Source organism: Tympanuchus pallidicinctus, unplaced genomic scaffold, assembly GCF_026119805.1.
Source record: "Tympanuchus pallidicinctus isolate F22 unplaced genomic scaffold, pur_lepc_1.0 scaffold15, whole genome shotgun sequence".
NCBI classification, from domain to species: domain Eukaryota; kingdom Metazoa; phylum Chordata; class Aves; order Galliformes; family Phasianidae; genus Tympanuchus; species Tympanuchus pallidicinctus.
The window spans coordinates 335,146-352,953 of NW_026294669.1; the positions used below are offsets into that span (position 1 = coordinate 335,146).

The 17,808-nt window shown below is 36.3% G+C and overlaps 1 protein-coding gene across 14 annotated transcripts in view; it reads left to right on the forward strand.

Moving 5' to 3' along the window:
- The window catches only part of BAZ2B (bromodomain adjacent to zinc finger domain 2B), a 102,024-nt gene extending 86,365 nt beyond the window's left edge, over positions 1–15,659 (forward strand). For 8 of the 14 annotated variants that reach the window (XM_052675917.1, XM_052675920.1, XM_052675923.1 and 5 more), the window contains 12 exons: positions 944–1,006; positions 2,196–2,340; positions 5,228–5,895; positions 6,432–6,708; positions 6,866–7,021; positions 7,463–7,623; positions 8,400–8,710; positions 9,091–9,226; positions 9,815–9,961; positions 12,736–12,995; positions 13,681–13,824; positions 14,419–15,659. In XM_052675917.1, the coding sequence (XP_052531877.1) occupies positions 944–1,006; positions 2,196–2,340; positions 5,228–5,895; positions 6,432–6,708; positions 6,866–7,021; positions 7,463–7,623; positions 8,400–8,710; positions 9,091–9,226; positions 9,815–9,961; positions 12,736–12,995; positions 13,681–13,824; positions 14,419–14,572 (2,622 nt within the window). In that variant the 3' untranslated portion in view covers positions 14,573–15,659. The remainder of the gene's footprint in view (positions 1–943; positions 1,007–2,195; positions 2,341–5,227; positions 5,896–6,431; positions 6,709–6,865; positions 7,022–7,462; positions 7,624–8,399; positions 8,711–9,090; positions 9,227–9,814; positions 9,962–12,735; positions 12,996–13,680; positions 13,825–14,418) is intronic. The other 6 variants (XM_052675928.1, XM_052675929.1, XM_052675930.1 and 3 more) reach the window with 3 other exon arrangements.
- Positions 15,660–17,808: the final 2,149 nt, after the last annotated feature.

A 17,808-nucleotide genomic window follows, 5' to 3' on the forward strand; every position in this document is an offset into this window, starting at 1 on the left:
TATAGCATAGTCTTCTTACAAAATAATATTTCAGAGTTTAAAACAGGTAATATCTAGGAATCTAATCCCACATCTTTCTACTCATCTTTTACCCTTAAATACAGTCTTACAGTTTGGTACTCTGGAGGTCTTATAACTCCTCCAGAAAAAGTACTCCGTTGCATTTGTGCTGTATGTAGTATTTTAGAAGGCTTCTTTCTGGTTCTCTAATTTTAGAGACGTGGAATTTGAAACCGTTGTCTTACGTTGTAAGTAATTGGGAGCACCTGGGATTGTTACTATTTTTAAATTTCTCATTATCCCCAAGATTTTGTTCAACTGAATAAAGCTCTTCTAATGGAAATAAATTGTATGTTTAACTACACTAAGAAGGAAGAACCATAGGCTTGGTGCATTCCTCTTCAGAAAATCAGAAAGGATAATACTGGAACTCTTACAGTGATTTAAATGTCATTTAAGGTGGCCCTACAATTTCTTGTAGACATTGAAATAAGTTACAAGTATGCTCTGATGAAAGACTCACTGATAAAACTCAGCAGATTGTTGTTTCCTGCATGAAAAACTCTTTGAAATATACACAAATATTCAAAAAGCTTCATGGAATATAAGATTGAATTCTGTAGTTGTTTATACACAAGGAGAATTATCTCTTCCAATAAAACAATGTTTGTAACCAATGTTTTGTCACCATCTTTCTGCTACATATGTGTCTAGGATGCTGTTGAAAGATAGGTCTTTTTTCCAGCCATGTTGTTCCTAGTCAGATACATTTGTCATATATACATAGTCAACAGGCAAATATTTGAACATTTTTACCCTTAGCATTTGCCTTTCACATTTGAAGGCTCATTTTCTGTTACATCTTTTCTACTATAAAGTTAATAAGACAGACTGATTTTATCCTGAGATGGTTTTGGTTTGACGATATGTTTGATGATTATAGGATGATGGAGACCAGACAGCAAGTGTTGAAGAACTAGAGAAGCAGATTGAAAAACTGACAAAGGTGAGAGATTGTCTTGGTTGCATTTAATATTTGACTGTGGGATTTCAAGAGTTGAAATTACAAGCCATCACCTTCAGTGCTCTCCCTTATTATAAATTTTAATCAGGATAAACTTTGATTTGATGAAAATATGAATGCTGCAGCTGGTTATGACACCTGAATTTTAATCCATAAATATTTGTTGCATTAGTGGATTTCACACAGTGGTCAGAAGGCCGTTGATTATATCTTTCCACATCATAAGTTGTTGTTGAGATGTAACTGATATACTTCTGTCTGTTGATTTATAAAGTGATCATAAAGCTTTGTGTCCAAGAGACAGTGAGATTTTCATTATACAATTGGTGGCAGTTCTTATCCTTTCCTATGGTTGGCTAATTGTTGCAACTGTTCAAGGCTGATGAAGAGAGCTACCTTTGCTTGAGATTTCAAAACAATGAAAGAGGAAAGGAAACATGAATAAGAGAGTGCTGTAGGTCAGGCTCTAGTCATGGCCCATGTTTTTATTAAATAGTTTATTCTTTCTGTCAGAAAGTCTGACATTTAAAACATTTTCTCCTGGTTTCTCTCACATCCAAATTACAAAAAATCAGCAGTCCAGAATTATACCCATCTTCCAACAGTGCCAATTTAGCAGAGTAAAAAGTGAACAAAGGAATTGAAATTATTGGTAGCTCCCCTCAGATAACTCTTTCTGTTTGAATACTCTTTTATGAGCTGATTAAAATATCTCATTAGTTTTCCATTGGGCTGCAGTAGCACTCATTGTTTGGCCGTGTTCAAGTGCTCTTTATACCATTTACTATTACTCCTTAATTGATAGAATTTCAGGCGTTCCCTTGCAATATGTTCATTAATCATTTTCTTCTGTGAGAGCAAATGTTAAGAATGTCAGGTCCTAGCGTTACAAAAATGCTTTTAAAGGAAAGCTGGTACACGTAAGGTGAATCAGGAAGTGATTGAATTATTTTTTTTTTAAGGCATCTCTCCAAGTCAGATAATCAGGACAGCAATCACGAGTAAGAGTACCATATAATACACACAAAAAACCTTTAAAAGTGCCTCAGTTAGATCTTGAAATTCCGGTCACTGGTAACCAGAATAGCCAGAATTTAATAAACTTTAAAGTACTTGTTTATTTTTCGCCTATAGAATTATAGCACCTTCCTTTTTCTTTTTTTTTAAACAGCAACAAAGCCAGTACAGAAAGAAGTTATTTGAAGCCTCGCATTGTTTGCGTTCAATGATGTTTGGTCAAGATCGTTACAGGCGTCGGTACTGGATTCTGCCCCAGTGTGGGGGCATTTTTGTGGAAGGCATGGAAAGCGGCGAAGGTAAGAAACAGAACGACTTCATACCATTGTGTGCCATGGCAAAACATGCTGCCAGTCTGCGGGCAGTGATTTTGTGTAGTGAGATCTTTAGGCTTCATCTTCAACCTGAGGCTGAAAAGGTACTCGGTAGAAGTCTTTCATTTATATGATGCTTTCTGATACTATGTTACTGGTTGGAAGACATTTAATATCTCTTGTGAAGTGAGGATTAATATTTTGTAAATTTTCAGAAGTTACAGTTACACATGTTACACTTTTCATTTTTGTCTCTCTGAATTATTTCTTTGACAGTTAACTCTGCATATGAAAGCAGGATGATCATAGTAGACATACTCATTTCTGTCACTTTTTTGTGTGCAAATACACAGAATATTTTATATTTGAAGATTTGATACACATCTGTGCACTTGTTTGGTTTGGACACAGTTTTATTCCTACAAGCTTGTATGATGCTGTATTCTGGGTTTGTAATGAAAATATTGCAGGTAACACAGCAGTGCTATAGTTGTTGCTGAGCAGTGCTTACACAGAGTCAGGATCTGTTCCATTCTTCAACCTTCCTGCCATCAAATAAGTTGGGGGTGCACAAGAAGAGGACAAAACTCAGTAGCTGATACCCACTGTTGAAAGGCACATTTCGTATTGTGTAACTTCATGCTGAACAATAAAACTGGGGAGAGTTGGGGGTGAAAAGTGAGCCAGCAATTCTGCACTGCTTAACTGCCTGCTGAGATTAAACCACAAAAACCACGATGGTCTGATAAAATAAATGTGAAAATTGTTTTTTACACTGAGAAGTACTAAAGACTTAAATCACCAATACAGCTTCGTATCTTTATTTCTCACATCTCTTCTTAACTAGTAAATATTAAACTTACTTTATTTAAATATTTGAATGTAATTTTCTGTTCTTTACACAAGTATACCGTGCTTAATTGAATCTTCTCACATTTTCAATTGAATAGATGCAGAAATTCCGCTATTACCAGATCTTTTTCTGCATATTACAGTTGATAAATTCGAGCAGTTTTTATTTTTTGATCATGCAAAAATCTTTTCAAATTCTGATACAGATGAAGCATAAGCCCATGGTTTGACTTTTCCCCCAGCAATAATAAAAAAAAACAAACCCCAACAACTCCAGTGCACATGAGAAATGTGGGATCTCAAGGGTACTGCATCATTCTGGAAATGTACTTAATTAAAACTGCTAATTAAACTACAGAATTAAAAATTACAGCGTCCACGATTTTGAGTCCTCTTTTAGACTCCACATGAGCCACAGAACTTGTCCTAACCCTAATCCTAATCTTCAAGTTGTCTTTTTATTTTTTTTTAAATGAGAAGCATAAGGAAATAGTTCTGTGTCTCTGCATAATTTTATTGGACCTGTTTTTACCCATGATTGATTGGGTGCAAAAGGTAACCTACCAGATATTGTACCACTTGCATTCCTGTTGTCCACCTATTTTATTATATTCTAATGAAATAAAGCCACAAGTGCTTCAGCAGTCCTACATGAAGAAAAGCACTGAAGTGCAACTGCCTGTCTTACTGTAGTTTGGAAAAAGCACAAAATCTTTAGCCAAGAACTGTAGTGCATATCTTTATTTTTTTAGTTCAGTCCCCCCGAATGCACATATTCTGAATTTCTGAACTACTCCCTCGTCCTTCCGTGTCTTTGTTTTCCATTTCACACTTTCTGTACTTTCTCCACTCCTAATTCCTTTTATCTAAACACTTGAAACATGAGACAACTGCCAGTTAAAAAGAAAAAATATACCCTTTTCTCTTGCATGGCTTTTTTGATTATGCTGGTATTCAGGTTGTTTGTACCTTGATGTATACTGCAAGTATTTTCAAGTATTAATTAGAGGAAGTCTTATTTTCTTTAACTACTTGTCTTCATAGGAATTACAATTTCCTAGAATGAACAGGCAAATTTTATGGATATTTTGGCCGTTAACCATAAGCAAGATCATTGCTTATTTGGTTGTTTTTTCTGATGAAAATATGTTTAAAAGTTAGTGTTGGATTCTCTAGCTCCTTGCCCTTATTCTTTTTTCTGTTCTTCAAAAAAAAGGTTTCTTAGTCTGAAGCTGAAACATTAATAGAAGAGAGATGGTTAAGAAAGACTAGAAGAGGAAAGAAAACAGAAAAAAATGGTTTTCATGAGCATTTAAAATATGTCTTCTCCACCTTGAATATTTCCAGAAACTGGCATTTGTTGCCAACTTCTGGCTGCACTGTCTGTGCATCGATTCTGTGATTCTGTGATCTGCCTGTTTTTCTGTGTGTAGGCTGTCTGTCACACTGGGTAGTTCTTCAAACTTTGAAACTGTCAAGAATGTTGATGGTACACTTCACAGTTTTAGTTGGTAATGATTTTTATCTAAAGGGGTAAAATGTTTAATGTTGTGCTTCAATATTTTGAGAATATTTGATTTCATAATAGGAATGATGGTACTTGTTTTAGTAGCTGGCTGTCAGCTCTTGCAAAAATGAACTTGAAGGCTCCATTGTACCCAGGTGATGTAAGTGTATGGATGGCTGGATAAAGCAAATTGAGTCTGACAAGAAGAAAGCCACCAAAAATACATATTTCAAAGATCTTTTGCTGGCAAACTGTTGCAGACACTAATATTTCTTAAGGAAGAATACTACAGCTTTGTTGACTACACTGGTGTTATTTTTCCTCCAGACGTTAGAGAATCTGTGTGTGCTTTTATATTTGCTTTGTTGTGGTAAGTGAGAAGTAATTTTGTTTATATAAGATAAATTTAATATGGAAGGAGGCAGAAAAAAAGTTGTTGCTCATCTGAAATGATAAAATTGATTAAATTAGTTGGTCTGTTTTGTTTCATCTATGGTTTTTGTACTTCTTTAGGTCTAGAAGAAATTGCAAAAGAAAAAGAGAAGTTAAAAAATGTAGAAAGCGTGCATATAAAAGAAGAGGTATTTGAGATCTCAGAAGAAAAAATAAGCTGTTTAAATACAACTCACTGTGAGCAAAAGGAAGATCTGAAAGAAAAGGACAGCACTAATTTGTTTTTACAAAAGCCTGGGTCATTTTCAAAACTAAGCAAACTGTTAGAGGTTGCAAAAATGCCACCTGAGTCTGATGTTACACCCCAAAAACCTAATGGTGGTGCAGCAAATGGATGCACTCCATCTTATCAAAATACCTCCCAAAACTCTCTGTGCAGCCTTCAACCCAGTGTATCACAAAGCAGCAGCGAGAAGTCCGATTCTAATAATCTTTTCAGTCCTGTTGCAAGCGGGACAGGAAAGTTTTATAGTTCTCCATTAATTCCAAGTGACCAGTTGTTAAAGCCTCTTAGTGAGAAGAACAGACAATGGTTCAGCCTTTTGCCAAGAGTACCCTGTGATGACATGTCAGTTACCCACGTAGACACACCAGCTACTGCAACTTCACTTACTCCTCAGTCACATCCACCATCAAAATCACCTTCACCTGTTCCCTCACCTCTTCTGGGCTCAACCTCTGCACAGAGTCCAATGGGATTAAGTCCTTTTGCATTGCCACCACTGCAGGTAAGTAAATAATTGTTTTAAATAGTATTAATTTACTGTGCTTATTTGGCAGAATTTATTTTGAGCCAGATTGCTTCACAGGCCTGGTATCATGTAATCATGTTTTCATTTATTTTATTCCTTCCTGTTTCTAAACATCAATAGTAGTTCCATGTAAAAAAGATAATATTAGAATTTTTTTATTTAAAAAAAAAAAAAAAAAGATAAACCAACGTCTGATGTTCTGTATATTTATTTTAGTAATCAGATTTTGCTTTCAGGTGTTTGGCTATTGTATTGGTATTGAAAAACAGGTTTCAGAAATTTGACTCTGCCCACAAACGATACTGTTCCTTAAGCAATCACAGTTTCTAATAGGAACTACTGCATTGCTGTTATATGACTGTTTCCTGAACGGCCTGAAATACTGAGCAAGTAAAGGTGCCCATTTGGTTTTGATTGCTGCTTAAAAATTAACATGCTAATGATAACTCTGGTTTCTTGGTAGTACTGAACAATACCAGCTGTGATAGTGTTAAAAATGTTTTCTCCTGTAGCAGATGAAGCCTGGGCTACCTGTCATGGGACTTCAGTTTTGTGGATGGCCTACAGGAGTTCTTACTTCAAATGTTCAATTTTCATCTCCTTTACCTACTATTGGATCGGGCTTGGGATTACCAGAAGGGAACAGTAACTCATTCTTGACATCCAGTGTTCCTGCAAGTAAAAGTGAATCACCAGCACTGCAGACTGAGAAAATAGCTTCTGCCACCTGTACAGCAGTGGAAGTGGCCAAGCCAGTCGATCACCCAAACCCAAAGCCAATACCAGAAGGTAAGAATGGGCTGTCAGCTGGAACTGCCTGGATAATTTCTAGTGCTGCTATGCTGTTACAGTTTATTTTTTCTAATTTCCCTATGGAATTTCTCTAATCTGATTGTAATCATGTGAAAAACACCTTTTAAGTATTTGTGTGTTTGTCTTGCTTTAGAAATGCAGTACGGGTGGTGGAGGATTACTGATCCTGACGACCTAAAGTCTTTGCATAAAGTGCTGCATCTCAGGGGAATAAGAGAAAAGGCCTTACAAAAACAAATTCAGAAACACATGGACTATATCACCCTGGCCTGCGTCAAAAATAAGGATGGTAGGTAATCGGTAATTATGTTACATGTGGTATCGGAGCACAGTAATGCTGACTGAGATCTCTCCAGGATGTGCTTGGATACAGAGGTGGTCATAGTAGCCTGAAAAAAGTAAAAGGTCACATAGTTGCCTTTTTACCAGCCTTATTCTGGGAAGTTAGTGTTGGAAAAACCTTCTTTAATATAAATTCTCTATTGGTTTAAGCGTCGATAACTTTTCAAGCATTTTCTGTTTCTGTAACAATATAGCTCAGTCTTCCCTTTCCCTTGCCTTTAAATTGCGAGCTTGAAATCTTACAGAATTTGGTGGTCATATTGGATATCTTAAGAGCCGTACGCTTCCTTAACAATTCTTCAGCATTTAATTGGACTGACAGGTAAAACAGCTTGAATTTACTTGGAGAAGTTATAATAATTTAACGAAATATGATTCTCAAATGCAGTTGCAATTATTGATATCAATGAAAATGAAGATAACCAGGTAACTCGAGATGTTGTGGAAAACTGGTCAGTAGAAGAACAAGCCATGGAGGTGGACCTTGCTATTCTTCAGCAGGTGGAAGATCTAGAGAGGAGAGTTGCATCAGCTAGTTTGCAAGTTAAGGTAAAACTAACTTTTAGTAAAATTTCTCTTTTAAAATAATGTTGCTGAAGTGGGAAGAATGTAAAGTAGATAGTAGCAGTCCTTTTGCTGTTGGTAAGTGCCTTCTCATTCATCTGTAATTTTCAGCAGATAAAACAAATCCACTGCAGCACCATCATGGGTATCTGTTTCAGATATTTCCCTCAGTTGTAACTTGAGCTAAAGGCGATCAGAATAGCGACTCCTGAGGAGTTCTTTGACAGGGTGCAGAATCATACACATTTTGTTAACCTTTCACGAATGCCCAGATTTCATTTCATGTAGATGACTTAATTTTAGTGCGGTTTGCCACTTTTCTGCCTGGTTTGGGTTCTGCCAGTAACTGAGTAGTGATACCAAACTAAGTATGTTTGGTTCAAGTATGGATGCACTATTCCAGATGGAGTATGTTCTACGAGTAGATGTCGTTTCTCTGTGACCACTTGGTACTGTCTTCTGAGACAATGAAACAGACCATTCTGATGTTTTCACTGATAAAATAGGATACTCCAATATAAGAACGCAGAATGTTGCAGAAAACTCACTTCAGGAAGTCTGGTAATGCTTATGTATTTTTGATTGATTGTTTTAGTTCTCTGGAGATTTTGGAAAATGTCTCTACAGATGGATTACACGTTACCAAGATGTACTGGAAACAGCACTTCAGTTATTTGTTCTGATTCTGTAGAACAGTTCCTCTATTCAAACGCTAAGTTAAATAGCAACCAATAAATGCACAAACCTTTCTATTAACATAGGGCTGGCTGTGTCCTGAACCTGCATCAGAAAGAGAAGACTTGGTATATCATGAACATAAGTCAATTGTTAGATTGCACAAGAAGCACGATGGAGATAGTGCTGGAGGCGGAGAAGGCAGTACCAGCTCTCTAGAGCGGAAGAGTGACAACCCTCTAGATATAGCTGTAACCAGGCTCGCTGACTTGGAGCGGAACATAGAGCGAAGGTATCTGAAGAGCCCCTTAAGTACCACCATTCAGATCAAACTGGATAATGTGGGCACAGTTACTGTCCCTGCTCCTGCACCATCCGTTAGTGGTGATGGTGACGGGTAGGTTTTTGAGATTAACTTGAAAAATTATTGTGCTTCTTTGCTAATTGGAGCCTATTTTCTATTGCTTGTTATCTATGTACTTTCTTGTATGTCTGTGATCCGTATGGATCATGTTATTCTGCATGGTGCTTCATAAAGATATTTTTTGTTACGTTCGTTGATAATGCAGTTATCTTACATTTAACTGGATGTGACTAAGCTTTGAGGCTTGTAGCCACAGTCTGTGCACTACATCAAATTTAGTTGCTTATACCTTATACTTATTGGCTGTGTACGTTTTGTCATTGCTTGGCTTTCAGTGTGATAATGCTTGTTTCACGTTCAAATATCAGCCAACGCGGATGTGACCTGCCTAATTTCTCTGTATTTCAATGCAGAACTGACGAGGATATTGCTCCAGGGCTAAGGGTGTGGAGGAAGGCGTTGTCAGAAGCACGAAGTGCTGCACAGGTAGCTCTGTGCATTCAGCAGTTACAGAAATCGATAGCGTGGGAAAAATCTATTATGAAAGTTGTAAGTGTTTTTTATTAAGAAAAAATACTGTACCTGAACTAGTTTTGCTATATCCTGTTTTCACACTTTAGGTATTTTAAGCAAACGTGATTTATAATGTATTTTTTATTACTGCCTATAAAACTTGATATTAACTGTACATTGTGCACAGATGAGTATAAATATACTGGAAAGGATTATTCCCTTGCCAAATCCAGTATCACGAAAATTTTAAGATGAAATGCCCTTGTAATTGTTTGCTCTATATGAGATAGTAATTACTCCTTATAATCAACGTATCAATAAATAGTAACTTATGGCTTCATCTGACAGAAGGTACTGTATTTAGTGGAGTATTTCTTATCTCCTCTCTGACATAAGCTGTATGGTGATTCAGCATCTCATATCCCAGTTCAGGGCTTCATTTTGTTCCCATGTAGCCATTAGCTCCTCACGTACTTTTATATTCCTTATTATTGCTGGGCTCCGACGTAAAGCGAAAAAAAAAAAATTTGGAGTGAATTGTTTGAAAGGGAACTGTAATTTAGGTACCATTCTCATGCTTCAAAGCTTACAAATTGAACTGAGTCCATTTTTCATGTGTTACAGTACTGCCAAATATGTCGAAAGGGAGATAATGAGGAACTGCTGCTGCTTTGTGACGGTTGCGATAAAGGCTGTCATACCTACTGCCACAGACCCAAGATCACGACCATACCGGATGGTGACTGGTTTTGTCCTGCCTGCATAGCAAAGGTAACGCTAACCGTAAGTCAGTGACACGCAGTGCTCTTCTCGTGGATGCTAGAATGCTATGTCTGTCAGTGCATTTTTTTTTTAATTAAAAAAACATATATATGATTTGTATGTTTTATGTTGGGTGGCAATTAAATTGTATGAGATGAATTGTTTTATTTAACTTGGATTTCATTGGCAGTAGAAGTTTGTCTTCAACTTTAATTTTTAATGTAAATATATGCATAATTTTCTTGCTGATTCAACATCATAGCTTTTTCTTCATTTTGTAATACTTCTCAGTATTTGTCTTTAGAGCTTCATTGTTAAGAGTTGATGGACAATGTCTTGTTTGAAAAGAAAAATCAGAAAAAAATACATAGTAAATCACTGTCTTTTTCTACAGCATAGATTAGTTTTACATTTTTGATACAGCACAATGTATTTGAGAGAGTCTTTAAGTATTTTTTTTCCTCAAATAAAAATAGTCTAAAGAGAACAATGGGATAGTTCTATCTAAATGACTCAAAACAGGAAATATTATTAGATATCCACATTTTTTCTAGTCTCCATGTGGTCCTAAAATTAATACGATTTTTCATTTGTGAATACTGTAACTTTCAACTGCAGTACTCAGTGTTGTACGTTTCTCATATATTGTCAATGTGATCCTTTTTGGGTGCATCTTTAACAAAGTAATAAGGAAAGTGCAAAGTCACTGTTGGGAATTCACTGTATAGTAGAGGTAAACTCAGGCTTTAACCTTTTCCTGTAGTTATCAAGAAATCATTGCACCTTACCTTGTTATAGGGATAGAAGTTATCCCATCATGCTGTGACTTTCCCTATTGCTTCTGGATTTATTTTTTTCTCCTGTTTTCCTTTAAATGAATTGTATTTCTAGTGTGACAGAATAACATTTTTCTGAGGTGTTTCTTTTGTCACAGATTTGGCTGGAAGTTGGAAATTTGAAGGTATAAGAAATCCAAAATATAATTCTATCTGAATTTCAATATATGTTGAGTAGTGATTAAAAATTCTGTTAAACAGAAAACAATTTTACGGCAAGGTAGCAACTGTGTTGTCCTAATTAATCTCAACTTGGATCTTTTTCTTGTGTAAAATAAGGCTGTCAAACCACCTGCCGTTTTCCAGACAGTAGAGAATATTTCCTTATTTATCCTTAGGCCTATTTCCTAATAGACCTTAGATATTCAAAAATGATTTGTTCTCGTTGGTTGACCTTGTATTTTTATTCAGTTGGACGATAATCAGCATCACTCTTTTTTTCCTTTGCAAACTGATACACTTGGTTGTTTCTCTTATGTTTCTCTTGGACAAAGAATATAGATGTGATGCTGAATGGCTTAAATTGAGTACAGCTATTCCCAAAACATTCTGGTGTGTTCAGTATTAAGCAAAACTAGATCTATACACAGCGTACATTTTCCACTTTACAAATCAGATGACAAATAAATTGCAAACTGACCACACTTCTTGTCACACTAGCTACAGTCAGATCCAAAATGCTTAGGAAAGTCATTTATAAAATTCAAGAAATTAAGTAACTTCTAATCAGAAGCGTAGGTGGGTCTTTTCAATAGAATTGTGTGTTTGACATTATGTTCTAATGATTTGAGTGATGTCTTCAAATACTGCCTTCTTATGATGTTGTTAATAACCATGACTCCGATTGTCTACATCTTAAATGCATTATTTCTTAGTTTCACCTTATTGTCTGTAAATATTTTTCTATTTGATTCAGTAATAATCCTTATTTCCAGGTTGTACCATTGCTGTGGTTTTATACTCCTAGGTTTTATTGTATTTGTTTTGTGTTTAGGCTCTTTATGTCTTTCATAGGTAGCTTTTATTTACATCAGTTGATCCCTTCATTGTCTTGACTTTTTAAAAAGCTCTTCTCTGTACCTTGCAAATAATACAGTTGCTTGTAAAGGGATGCAGAATTCCAGTCATGGTTAAATCAGTCTTTTGAGAATGGACAAATAGAAGGGCTGCTCCAGCAATAATGCCTCCTAGTTGATGATGTTGTGCCATGACATCAAGGCGGATGTTGGTGTTATGGTAGTAGAAGTTGACACTTCCTGCCAGTATTCCATCACACTTCATCACCGTGCAGTAGTTGGCCACGTGGGGCTGTCTGACAAAATGCTGTCTGACCTGGAAATGAGTGTGAAGCAAAGATACGGAATTGAATACCTTCATGCAGAAATAGTGGCACCCATTGACATGCATCGACCTTGAGTGTTTGTGAAGAGCAGGCAGTGGATGTCAGCACAGTGAGGCAGTGGGTAGCGGATTTCAGCACCCAGCTGGTGCATATTTTTATGAGCACAGCATGCAGGCTGTTGTTAATTGCTGGCAAAAATGCATAGAGATGGTGGTGACTGTGCTGAAAAATGGTGCTGTGTAGCTGTGAATTTCCTCTATCTGTTGTGCTCTTAGAAACTGTTACGGTTTCCAAGGAAATAGAAAGGAGGCATCACTTTCAGAGTGACCTATGTGTACTGTACCTAAAACTAGGCCATCCTGATTTGCTGGCAGGTATTGCCATACCAGCCTGAAGGTCAGGTGCTTTTACACTGTCACGAGTTGGGAACCTAAACCACTAGTCACAGGGATTTCTGCAGCCTTACCTTTACAGAAGAGCAAAAAGTGACTAATTGCTGACATGTTATAGTTTTTATTGGTGACTGTTTGATCTTCACTGCTGTCTATCTGTAGTAACAGATCTCTGTAATTTCTTGGTTATTGCTTATTCCTTTTTATTTTCAGGCAAGTGGTCAATCTCTAAAATTAAAAAAACTTCAAATAAAAGGAAAAAAAAGTAATGAACAAAAGAGAGGCAGGAAATTACCAGGAGATACAGAAGATGAAGACTCTGCGACTACTAGCACCTCGTTAAAAAGAGGAAAAACAGACCCTAAGAAAAGGAAGATGGATGACAGTGTTTCTGTAAGCCAAGGAAAGCAAGAAAATTTCATTGCTGTAAAGAAACCTAAAAGAGATGATTCCAAGGACCTGGCTGTATGCAGGTACAAACTACCTTCTTGTAAAGCAACTGATTCTAAACTTTGGCATGTATTGTACAAGCAGATAGTGCCTCATTAAACATAACAGTGTTTGGGGAACAAGAGCCCTCTTCTCTGTTATGCATCTCCACATGGGTCGTGGTGATTTGACTGTGGCTGTAAAAGATTTTGTGTGCTTTCAGGGAGTAATTGCCTTGTTTGGCAATGGAAGGTACTCAGTCACAGTGTGGTTTGTGACATGTACTCCTCCATGCCCTTCCAAGAGTAGGAGAAACCCTGAGAGCTGTGGTATTGATGGCTTTCTGAAGTGTAGTTGTTGCATTACAGAGATGGTAATAGGAAACCGTCATCTTCTGGAGTGTCTTTGTGGTTTTTGGAAAGCTAGTATCAGTAACTGTTTTATTAGCTTGCACATCATTTATGATGAAATATTTGTGCAACTTCAGTTCTTTGAACCTCATCTTGCGTAAGTATCATTGGAGAGAACTAAGTGCTACTCTGAATAGTCAGTTTTCTCTCTTTATTGAGGCTGTTTTCTGCCCCTCTAAGAGAGGGCACAGATTATATAAGTGCTTTTCTTTTCTAGGGTGAAAAGGTTCACAGTATGCGATGAATCTATGGAACGGTGAACAGCTTTTCTGATTATGCAAAGTTTAACATTTCTTACTTAAATCCTTATTTTATTCAGCATGATTCTCTCAGAATTGGAAACTCATGAGGATGCTTGGCCTTTCTTACTTCCTGTAAACTTGAAACTTGTTCCCGGTTATAAGAAAGTTATCAAAAAGCCTATGGACTTTTCCACCATCAGAGACAAGCTAACCAGCGGACAGTAAGTAAACTTAATGTTACTTGCCCCGAGATTTCAGTGCTCCACGTGTGCTTACTGAGAACTGAGACTTGAGAATAGTACTGCATTTCTTTTTAATAGTTCCTTTGTGTACTGGAACACTACATCAGGATTAGAAAAAGAGTAAAGACAAAGGAATGGGATTAATCCAGGAGCCCTTTACGTACCTGGTTGTTCATTTTCTGGGTAAATGCGGCTACACTCAGCGCTCCCTTTGAAAGGACTTGAGACCAAGAAAGAATGAATAAGTGGAAAATACCAATAGTATTTGAACTAGAAAACTGTTGAAGCGAAAAGGCAAGCTAATAAATTAAAAAGTTGCCCAGTTCAGTCTTGAAATTTTATCTTAATGTTATTTTTTGGAAAGTAACAAAAACAGTAATGAAGAAGAATTTGCTTGTTCTAGGGTTTGTTTTCCTGAACATACTAAAATTAGATAAATGCAATTTATTCATTGAACATTCATTGCGTGTTCTGTAACTGGTTGTAGATTCACTGATGCTAGCAGAGTTCCTTGTTGTGTTCTTTTTCCCCGTTAACTGTTCCAGCAATGATTCACCTTTTTCTTTTTTTCAGGTACCCTAACGTTGAAGCATTTTCGCTAGATGTCAGGCTTGTTTTTGACAACTGTGAAACCTTTAATGAAGATGATTCTGACATAGGCAGGGCTGGCCACAACATGAGGAAGTATTTTGAAAAGAAATGGACAGAGATTTTCAAATTGAGCTGAAGTTACCAGAACTCATTTTTCCCCTTAAATGAGGACTGATAAGACCAGCAATGTGAACGTGAAAGTGCAAGGCTCCTACATAACTAATGACTGTTCTTCTTCCTTAGAAGTATCACAAAAAAGTGATATTAGTTCTAAAGGCTTCACTCCTACAGCAACCATGGCCCCTTGGTTCTTGGTTTGTATGTTTTAACAAACTAATTTAGGTAGAACAGGGAAGCACACCCAAAGAATTTCAAAGAAAGGGGTGTTATAGTGCAATAGCAATTTAAAATATATCAAAACGCACTGAATATTCAACCACCAGAGCTCTACTCGGGAAAATGGTTCTTTTTCCCTTCCAATAAATATCTATTTTTCATTTTTTTACTTTGTAGTTTATTTTTTAGTGAATGTATTTAATTTTATGAATTATTTATGATTATACAGCATCCAGAATCTTCGTTTTCTGTGAAAAGGAAGAATTAGAAAATTGCTTTAAATCTTGAACATACAACAAGGAATGTTTTAAAATGTAAAACAAAGCCAAGTAAAACTGTTTACACTGATGTGCTGTAAAAGCACTAAAAATAAACTTTACTGTAGAGTTACAAGTACATTTATATATATGTTGCTGCATCACTTGTGTAGTTAAATTGTATTTCAAGACAGTGAAGAAAAATTGAGACTTGTATATACTGTTCATTATTGTTTATATTAAGTCTTGTTTTAAATATGTATGATGTGTACATATCGTTTGCAGATATTATTGTTTATGCCTTAGGAGGACAGTAGCATTTTATTTTAGTCTTAAGGTAATTATAGCTATATGGCTTGTACAGTAATTATCCTCTACCAACACTGTGGAGTCTCCTTAATCTTGGTAGTGCCTGCCTTTAAAAACAGGGTGTAGGGGATATTAGTTTTCCATTTTTCTATTTTGTTACATAATTTCAAGCCACCACAGCCTCAATTTCAAGTATAATCATTTGTATCCACGTGGAATAAAGTTGTGACAATTTCCTAGCACACACAGTATTTTTTCATAGAAGCATTTTCCTCCATTTGCCACAGAAATAAAAAAAAAAAAAAAACAAAAAAAAACAAAAACCAACAAAAAAACCAACAAAAACAAAACAAAAACAAACAAACAAAAAAAGCAACAAAAACAGACAAAAAAAAGACATTTGTAACCACTGTGTTTTATCTACTGTGTGTTGTGGTGGCCTGTTGGGGCAGATAGAGGTAGGGGTTGGGGGGTTGTTTTTTATTTTGTTTTTTTTTGTTTGTTTGTTTGTTTTTTGTTTTTGTTTTGTTTTTGTTTTGTTTTTTTTTTTACTAATGTAAGAGTACTTGAAGCTTTATTTAAAAGAAATGTTGTGGAAAGGTAGCATTCTTTTTCTTTTTTCTTTTTTTTTTTTAGGAGTGTTATTTTTCACTAGTGTGTGTGGCACGGATACAATAAAAGATTGTTTTGCAAAACAGATTTTCCTGGCAATTTTAATATTTGAGCTCTTGTGTACAGGAATATTTCCAATAATATATTTTGAGTCTTGCACTTCAGTTCTTACGATGCATCTAATTCTCCTGGCCTTTGTAGTGGTACCTCCAAGCAATTGCCAAGCAGTCAGAGGAGCACTTTTGCTGCCTTCCTGAATAAGTGCGGATAACATCGGTTAAGGCTTTAGAGGTGCAGCCACTTTGCTTCCCAGAACTTGTATTAACATTACAACAGCAGTTACTGTCGTAGTGTTAATACATACTGTAGTAATATTTCTTAAAAGCTAATGACCATGTATGTTTTGGTTTGGTTTTATTAGCTTTTTTTTTTTGTCTGTAGGAGGGCATGAGTCGTAACCATTGCCCTGACTGAAGAAAATAGATTTATTTGGAATGCCATGTTTGAGTCTTGTTTTATATGCCCCCTTGCCATTACATTCCCTCCTTCTGCTGACTGATAACATTAAGTGCCAGTTTCTTAACAATTTTTTGTATGTTCTGTTGGCCTCTACAGAACACCTTGTTGAACGTTACTTGAAGACTTGCCAGAAGAACTGGCATAAGCTACAATAAAAGAATCGTGTGGGTGTCAGACATTCTAACATTAACTCCACTGACTGCTTAATAGCTTTTAACTTCTTCATAGTGTTTCTGAATGCTTCTGTAAAAAGCTTTGCTGGTATGTTCCATAGATATGAGGAGTAATCCGTGTTTTGAACATAGAACAGTAGGCTTGTGTGTTTTGAAATGCTTAGATCATTGGCAAATGCATGACTTTGGTGGAAAATGATTGTTTTTGTTCTTCTCGGATTCTGTACTTATCCCCCATAGTAGATCTGAGTTTTCTGAGGAGTTGGAACAGTATTAACACCGACGTTATGCACACAGCTGCGTTTCTCAGCCTGTCTCCTGATTAGCTGTGCAGCTGGTCTCGTTAACCAGAACTTAGTGCTGTGACAGTGGGACGTGCTTCACCTCTCTTAATGTTGGTGCATTACCAGTGTATTGCTTTGCTCACTGGTGGAGTTTTTGTTCCAATTCCAATAAAATTAAATTTACAGAAATTATTATATTTGAAAAGTGAGCCTGAAATGTAAGTACACTGTCATATCTTTGTGGAAAAGAGCTGACATTTACTTAGCTGCTGGAGAAATGTCTTCAGTTTTTCTTAATTGCTAACCTTTCCTCTTAGTGTTTCCATCTCTGTTTTCTTAGAGGAAGAGACCAATGTGCTTTACTTCCTTTCTGAACAAGGTAAGCTGATCTTAATTTGTGGAGTTCACTGACAAACTTTAAAACTTTAAAAGTAGCATTTGTGGTGGTCAGTGAGGAGTTCTCTGTTTATCACTTTGCATTCTGTTTTGTCTCTTTGGTATCTCTTTCAAACACATTAGATGACACAAGGGCAGCTGGAAATTAGAAGTTGTCTCTGACAAAAGCTGTCTTTAATGTCCTTTTTTTAAGGGTCTAAACCTTACATCTTTCTATGTAATTATGTAATTTCATAATGACAGTTTTGGTTATCTGAACTTAAGCACAGAAATCCCAAGAACAGTAATGTTATATAAAATGCTGAATTTGTGACCTAGAGGACGTAGTTTGCTCAGTGCACATCAAATTGTCCCTAGATGCTCTAGATTTACCACAACGTGCCTGCAAACTGAGGACTAAAGGCTGAAATCTGGAACAAACCAGTTAGGCTATTCGACTTTGTGACTTTTCTACAGCTCTCCACTGTAATCCATTTTTTTTATAGT